The sequence below is a fragment of the Oncorhynchus tshawytscha genome, linkage group LG09, assembly GCF_018296145.1.
Source record: "Oncorhynchus tshawytscha isolate Ot180627B linkage group LG09, Otsh_v2.0, whole genome shotgun sequence".
Lineage (NCBI taxonomy): Eukaryota > Metazoa > Chordata > Actinopteri > Salmoniformes > Salmonidae > Oncorhynchus > Oncorhynchus tshawytscha.
In genome coordinates this window covers 78231034-78239273 of record NC_056437.1, presented here as the reverse complement: position 1 = coordinate 78239273, position 8240 = coordinate 78231034, and the positions used below count along the sequence as shown (strand labels likewise).

The following is an 8240-nucleotide window of genomic DNA, read 5'->3' as shown; positions in this document are numbered from 1 at the left end:
CCTCTTTATCATCTAAAGGACAGTAAATATGTAATTCAAAAACCAAAATGTGCACCCAGGTGGGTCCCAGGACCAAGTTTGGTATACCCTGGTATAGGGTAGAAGTTAAATGTTATGCATATCTTTCTGGTAAAAATTAAAACAATTATTGGGAAATAGAAATGTCTGAATGATGATGATGAATGCCCCCTTAACATCAGTTATCAAATGGCAGGCGTCAGTTCTATTATATGATAGGCCTAAATTATATCATACCTACAGATGGAAACACAAAACACCAAATATTGAAAAGATGTAGCACACTCAATTGTTTTACGAATTACGAATTACTTTTATTTAGTCAACATAACATATCTAGCACATATCAGTGATACGCCTCATGCTCATGAACCTCATGCCACTCATGCCCATATCCCTGAAGTTCCTGTACTCTCCGGGCCTCATGTAAGTCATCCTGCCTCTGAAGTGGGGCTGCTCGTACATCAGCCAGTGGCCATCCATCACGTTGCAGGACTGGCAGTCGGACATACGGTAACGGTCCATGATGGAGTCACAGTCGTCCATCATCTCGTGCATCTGACCTCCGAAGTTATCTCTCTCGTAGATCCTCATTCTGTAGGATCCTCTGTGCTGTTAGGAGGAAATAAGAATATGTTGAATGAATTACTGAGTACATCAGACTGTTGGAACGCATCACAGACCCAATATGATTTATTATGGACATCACAAAGCTACTTAGAGCGGGGCTGTTAACAGCAGACTAAGTATCATATTGCCTACCATGGGGATCGTGCGGCAGGACCTGATATCAGTCATTCCCATCATACTCTGGAAGTCAGAGTACTCTCCCCTCCTCATGAAGTACTGGTTTCCCATGTAGTTGTTGCGGTCGTAGACCATGAAGCAGCCGCTCTGAACCCTACAGGAGTGGCACCTGCTCAGGTAGGAGGACATGTCAGCGCAGTCGCTGCTGCACTCATAGGAACGACCCTGGAAGTTCCTGTCCTCGTAGAAGACGATCTGAAAATAAAAACGGATAATTTCTATGAACTAAAATATTTTATGAAACAAACATTTTTGAGAAATGTAGGAACTTTAAAGAACTTTAATGTAGTTGGGGGTGCTAGAACACTACAGGTCTTTTGCATAACAATCTATGAAAATTGAAGTATATATTTTGGTTTTAAACTTACCCTGCCCATGTTCATGCTGGTGGACATGTTTGCTCACTGTGCTGCTGGTTGCTGCTCCTGAACTGATTCCTACCTGGTTTAACCCTTTCTTTTATACCTGACCAAACCTAAAGAATTCCAAGCTCCATTGTTCAAACCCCTGACCCAGCAACATGCTATAGAAGCCTGCAGAGGCCACTGAGGTTACGTCCACATTTCCAGTGACTGGATCCCTCAGTGTCTTTAGAAAGACTGTTTCTCAATTGTCTGTTTCTCAAACAAAGTAACATATAGCCTTTTGAGAGTTTACAACAGCTAGTAACAGCCTTGAAAAGGAATGTTCTCCATACAGTACATGTCACAATGCTTTTCTACGTTTTGTAATATTATTTGATCAAATATTAATGATACAGGCTCAATGTTATATTGTAAGCTCATTTGATTTAAGACATTAAGCATAAATCACACATATTGAATGAAGAGTGAAAATCTGGGGTTAACCTGTTAGTTTAAACTATGTATTGTTACTCATCTTTTGTTCAGTGTGCTGATTTAACCATTCTTAAACCTCAGTGGACTTGACGTAGACCGACATTCCTAACCAGTGAGAAACAGTCAATTGAGAAACAGTCTTTCTGAAGACACTGAGGGATCCAGTCACTGGAAATGTGGACGTAACCTCAGTGGCCTCTGCAGGCTTCTATAGCATGTTGCTGGGTCAGGGGTTTGAACAATGGAGCTGGGAATTCTTTAGGTTTGGTCAGGTATAAAAGAAAGGGTTAAACCAGGTAGGAATCAGTTCAGGAGCAGCAACCAGCAGCACAGTGAGCAAACATGTCCACCAGCATGAACATGGGCAGGGTAAGTTTAAAACCAAAATACATACTTTAATTTTCATAGATTGTTATGCAAAAGACCTGTAGTGTTCTAGCACCCCCAACTACATTAAAGTTCTTTAAAGTTCCTACATTTCTCAAAAATGTTTGTTTCGGAAAATATTTCAGTGCATAGAAATTATCCCTTTTTATTTTCAGATCGTCTTCTACGAGGACAGGAACTTCCAGGGTCGTTCCTATGAGTGCAGCAGCGACTGCGCTGACATGTCCTCCTACCTGAGCAGGTGCCACTCCTGTAGGGTTCAGAGCGGCTGCTTCATGGTCTACGACCGCAACAACTACATGGGAAACCAGTACTTCATGAGGAGGGGAGAGTACTCTGACTTCCAGAGTATGATGGGAATGACTGATATCAGGTCCTGCCGCACGATCCCCATGGTAGGCAATATGATACTTAGTCTGCTGTTAACAGCCCCGCTCGAAGTAGCTTTGTGATGTCCATAATAAATCATATTGGCTCTGTGATGCGTTCCAACAGTCTGATGTACTCAGTAATTCATTCAACATATTCTTATTTCCTCCTAACAGCACAGAGGATCCTACAGAATGAGGATCTACGAGAGAGATAACTTCGGAGGTCAGATGCACGAGATGATGGACGACTGTGACTCCATCATGGACCGTTACCGTATGTCCGACTGCCAGTCCTGCAACGTGATGGATGGCCACTGGCTGATGTACGAGCAGCCCCACTTCAGAGGCAGGATGACTTACATGAGGCCCGGAGAGTACAGGAACTTCAGGGATATGGGCATGAGTGGCATGAGGTTCATGAGCATGAGGCGTATCACTGATATGTGCTAGATATGTTATGTTGACCAAATAAAAGTGATTGATAATCCGTAACAATTGAGTGTGCTACATCATTTCAATATTGGGTGTTTTGTGTTTCCATCTGTAGGTATGATATAACAAAGGCCAATTATATATACTACCGGTCAAAATCATTAGAACACCTACTCATTCAAGGGTTTTTATTATTTTTACTATTTTCTACATTGTAGAATAATAGTGAAGGCATGAAAACTATGAAATAATACATATGGAAACCTAAAAAGTGTTAAACAAATCAAAATATATTTTATATTTGAGATTCTTCAAATAGTCACCCTTTGCATTGATGACAGCTTTGCACACTCTTGGCATTCTCTCAACCAGCTTCACCTGGAATGCTTTTCCAACAGTCTTGAAGGAGTTCCCACATATGCTGAGCACTTGTTGGCTGCTTTTCCTTCACTCTGCGGTCCGACTCATCCCAAACCATCTCAATCTGGTTGAGGTCAGGGGATTGTGGAGGCCAGGTCATCGGATGCAGCACTCCATCACTCAACTTCTTGGTAAAACAGCCCTTACACAGCCTGGAGGTGTGTAATTGAACTGTCGAAAAACAAATGATAGTCCCACTAAGCCCAAACCAGATGGGATGGCGTATCTCTGCAGAATGCTGTGGTAGCCATGCTGGTTAAGTGTGCCTTTAAATCTAAATAAATCACAGACAGTGTCATTAGCAAACTACCCCCACACCATAACACCTCCTCCTCCATGCTTTACGGTGGGAAATACACATGTGGAGATCATCCATTCACCCACACCGCGTCTCACAAAGACATGACGGTTGGAACCAAAAATATCCAATTTGGACTCTAGACCAAAGGACAAATTTCCACTGGTCTAAGGTCCATTGCTCGTGTTTCATGGCCCAAGCAAGTCTCTTCTTCTTATTGGTGTCCTTTAGTCATGGTTTCTTTGCAGCAACTCGACAATGAAGGCCTGATTCACACAGTCTCCACTGAACAGTTGATGTTGACATGTGTATGTTACTTGAACTCTGTGAAGCATTTATTTGGGCTACAATTCCTGAGGCTGCTAACTCTAATGAAGAGATAACTGCAGCAAAGGTAACTCTGGATCTTCCATTCCTGTGACGGTCCTCATGAGAGCCAGTTTCATCATAACGCTTGATTGTTTTTGCAACTACACTTGAAGAAACGTTCAAAGTTCTTGAAATGTTCCGTATTGACTGACCTTCATGTCTTAAAGTAATGATGGGCTGTTGTTTCTCTTTGCTTATTTGAGATGTTTTTGTCATTATATGGACTTGGACTTTTACCAAATAGGGATATCTTCTGTATACCACCCCTACCTTGTCACAACACAACTGATTGGCTAAGCTTTTAAGAAGGTACACCTGTTAATTGAAATGCATTCCTGGTGACTACCTCATGAAGCTGGTTGAGAGAATGCCAAGAGCATGCAAAGCTGTTATCAAGGCAAAGGGTGGCTATTTGAAGAATCTCAAATATAAAATATATTTTGATTGTTTAACACTTGTTTGGATGATTCCATATGTGTTATTTCATAGTTTTGATGTCTTCACTATTATTCTACAATGTTGAAAATAGTAGAAAACAAAAAATCGCTTGAATGAGTAGGTGTTCTAAAACTTTTGACCGGTAGTATAATATAATTGACACCTGCCATTTGATAACTGATGTTAAGGGGGCATTCATCATCGTCATTCAGACATTTCTATTTCCAAATAACTGTTTTCATATTTACCAGAAAGATATGCGTGGCGTTTAACTTCTACCCTATACCAGGGTATCCCAAACTTGGTCCTGGGACCCACCTATGTGCACGTTTTGGTTTTTGCATTACATATTTACTTTCAAAAAGCATTAAAATGAATGTCCTTTAGATGATAAAGAGGGATTTTGATGTTAACACTAAAGCATTAGTCAACTTGTAGAGCTAACAAACTTAGCTAATCATACACGTTGCGCTACTCCACAAACACTACTCTAATTGATTGGCCAACATCGAGCCTGTGTACAATAAACGCTAATAGATATTGATACAATTTACGAAAGCTTTTCTCTCTACATCATTATACAACTCCAATTACAAAGGTGCCACGATAATTTTCGCAAAACAAGGTAAGAAAGTGTCTAGTAATTGCATATAAAAGTAAAGACAATCATCAGTGAAAAATACAGTCAAATCAAAACAAAGTAAAAAAATAAATGGAAATGAAGCAACAAAAGACTAATATAGAGACTTCAGTTTGATAATCACCCTCCAGCCATATTATTGGTCCTGTGTGGTTCAGTTGGAAATAGTGTGGTGCAAAGTTTGTTTCCCTCAGGGATTACATACAGTATACTGAAGTGTATGCATCTCCAATCCAAAATTAAATCTAGAAGTGGCTTCCTATTTGGCAACAAAGCATTCTTCACTCATGCTGCCAAACATACTCTCGATAAAACTGACCATCCTACCGATCCTCGACTTCGAAGATGTCATTTACAAAATAGCCTCCAACACTCCACTCAAGAAATTGGATGCAGTCTATCACAGTGCCATCCGTTTTGTCACCAAAGCCCCATATACTTCCCACCACTGCGACCTGTATGCTCTCGTTGGCTGGCCCTCGCTTCATACTCGTCGCCAAACCCACTGGCTCCAGGTCATCTACAAGTCTCTGCTAGGTAAAGCCCGGTCTTATCTCAGCTCACTGGTCACCAAGGCAGCACCCACCGGTAGCACGTGCTCCAGCAGGTATATCTCACTGGTCACCCCCAAACCCAGTTCTTCCTTTGACCGCCTCTCCTTCCAGTTCTCTGTTGCCAATGACTGGAACGAACCGCAAAAATCTCTGAAGCTCGAGACTCTTACCTCCCTCACTAGCTTTAAGCACCAGCTGTCAGAGCAGCTCACAGATCACTGCACCTGTACATAGCTCATCTGTAAATAGCCCATCCAATCTACCTCATCCCCATACTGTTTTAATTTATTTAGCTTCTTTGCACCCCAGTATCTCTACTTGCACATTCATCTTCTGCACATCCTACCATTCCAGTGTTTAATTGCTATATTGTAATTACTTCGCCACCATGGCCTATTTATTGCCTTACGTTAAGAATCCTACCTCATTTGCACATGCTGTATATAGATTTTTCTACTATATTATTGATTGTATGTTGGTTTATTCCATGTGTAACTCTGTGTTGTTGTATGTGTCGAGCTGCTTTGCTTTATCTTGGCAAGGTCGCAGTTGCAAATGAGAACTTGTTCTCAACTAGCCTACGTGGTTAAATAAAGGTGAAATAAAATAAAATAAACTCACTGTAGCATACATCACTTTGGATAAAAGTGTCTGCTAAATGGCATTTTATTATTAATATTAAAATATGTAACATTAGCAATATTGGTTTGATTTCTATGACGCCCATGTTGTAAGTTATAGGACGATAATTGTTCATGGAGAACATCCCCCTCTGTATGTTTTCAACATAATCCTTATGACAGCCTTTGTTTGTGGTTGCACTACTAGTTTCCTATTTTAGATTTTCTTTTTACATTTCATGAAGACTTCCAAAGCTCTCAGTGGCAATTTCATTGTTTTTATGTTCACATACAAAACACAAGGACGTGCTCCATTAGTTGAAATCACCACCGTGCAACTCATTGTGGGTCCAAAGCAGCAATATGTTGATATTTAATGGCCTTGCCTCATTGGAAAACTGTGTACCTCTTCTCAGTCCAAGTAAACAAAAAGCATTTAATGAATTTAGCTCAAAATAGAGCTTATTTCAATCCACAGAAACGTGCGTGTTAGGTAGATAACCTACAAAATGGGCGGAATAACAAGCTTTTGCTGCATCGATATCAGGCACACCATTGGCAAAAACTCAACAAGCCAAGAAGTATCTCTGATGTGACTGAAAGGCAGAAGCTCAACAGGATTCAGAGCAGTCTTCCAGGATTTTTACATAGTGAAAACTAATTGCCTCTTCAGGGGAAGAGGAAGGACTGCATGAGGCTTCTATCAGCACAGTAGAGTGGTGACCTGACCTGGCATAACAAAACAATAGGTGCCAAATTTAGCTCCACACCACACCTCTAAATATCTACAGTATCTACATACTGGATCTCTAACTGGATCGGTGCCTAGCACCGGGTCAATCCAGGCGGGTGTCTTTACATAAGAACCTTCCCAGCTGGTAACCCAAACTCCACGGTACAATGTAACACGCCTGGTACTCCAAAGTATCTTGGGAATGTGAGACGTTAAAAATAGTTGGTACTTGATGCAAAGCAGAAGATTTCTGCCCTATAAAAAGCTCCCACAGAGGATATGTGAAAGATGCAAGCAATGGCAGATAGGCCTTCTAGCATGCCTTTCTCTGTCATCACAATGTGTGGGATATTTAAGAAGGGAGTGGTTAAAGAGAGATGGATTAATAGAGAGGTGTGTGTGTGTGCTTGCTTGCTTGCGTGTATGATTGCTTTGCCTAAATGTGCCCAGATTGTAGATCAGAGGAAAATGTGTTTTCATAACCTCAATATTGTAAAAACTATCTTAATATTGAATTTAGGGGGGCAGAGTGTACCATTGTGTGTGAATTAACTAAACTGTAAAATCTATAAAGTATTATAACAGTCTATAAAGTATTATTAACTCTCATTAACTATTTACAGACCCTTTTATAAACCTTTCATAAAGGCTTCATAAATGAATTAACAAATTGAAGTATTTGAAATATTTTTCAATACAATTGAACGTTTTGTAACAATTTCTGTAGTATAGTGTTATGAACCATAAATGTTAGTTAAATTCGACTCACTTTTGATGATGTATTCACTGGTTAGGAATGTCGGTCTACGTCAAGTCCACTGACGTTTAAGAATGGTTAAATCAGCACACTGAACAAAAGATGAGTAACAATACATAGTTTAAACTAACAGGTTAACCCCAGATTTTCACTCTTCATTCAATATGTGTGATTTATGCTTAATGTCTTAAATCAAATGAGCTTACAATATAACATTGAGCCTGTATCATTAATATTTGATCAAATAATATTACAAAATGTAGAAAAGCATTGTGACATGTACTGTATGGAGAACATTCCTTTTCAAGGCTGTTACTAGCTGTTGTAAACTCTCAAAAGGCTATATGTTACTTTGTTTGAGAAACAGACAATTGAGAAACAGTCTTTCTAAAGACACTGAGGGATCCAGTCACTGGAAATGTGGACGTAACCTCAGTGGCCTCTGCAGGCTTCTATAGCATGTTGCTGGGTCAGGGGTTTGAACAATGGAGCTGGGAATTCTTTAGGTTTGGTCAGGTATAAAAGAAAGGGTTAAACCAGGTAGGAATCAGTTCAGG

At 40.2% G+C, this 8240-nt stretch overlaps 2 protein-coding genes across 2 annotated transcripts; one reads left to right on the top strand and one right to left on the bottom strand.

Moving 5' to 3' along the window:
- Positions 1–345: 345 nt before the first annotated feature.
- LOC121847325 (gamma-crystallin M3-like) lies at positions 346–1303 on the bottom strand. Its single transcript, XM_042327934.1, has 3 exons — positions 1194–1303; positions 781–1020; positions 346–630 (listed from the first exon to the last, which is right to left on the bottom strand). The coding sequence occupies exons 1-3, from the start codon at positions 1218–1220 to the stop codon at positions 355–357; spliced, it is 543 nt and encodes a 180-aa protein (XP_042183868.1). The 5' UTR covers positions 1221–1303; the 3' UTR covers positions 346–354.
- A 519-nt stretch (positions 1304–1822) lies between these two features.
- Positions 1823–2914, top strand: LOC121847324 (gamma-crystallin M3-like). Its single transcript, XM_042327933.1, has 3 exons — positions 1823–2033; positions 2207–2446; positions 2597–2914. The coding sequence occupies exons 1-3, from the start codon at positions 2007–2009 to the stop codon at positions 2870–2872; spliced, it is 543 nt and encodes a 180-aa protein (XP_042183867.1). The 5' UTR covers positions 1823–2006; the 3' UTR covers positions 2873–2914.
- Positions 2915–8240: the final 5326 nt, after the last annotated feature.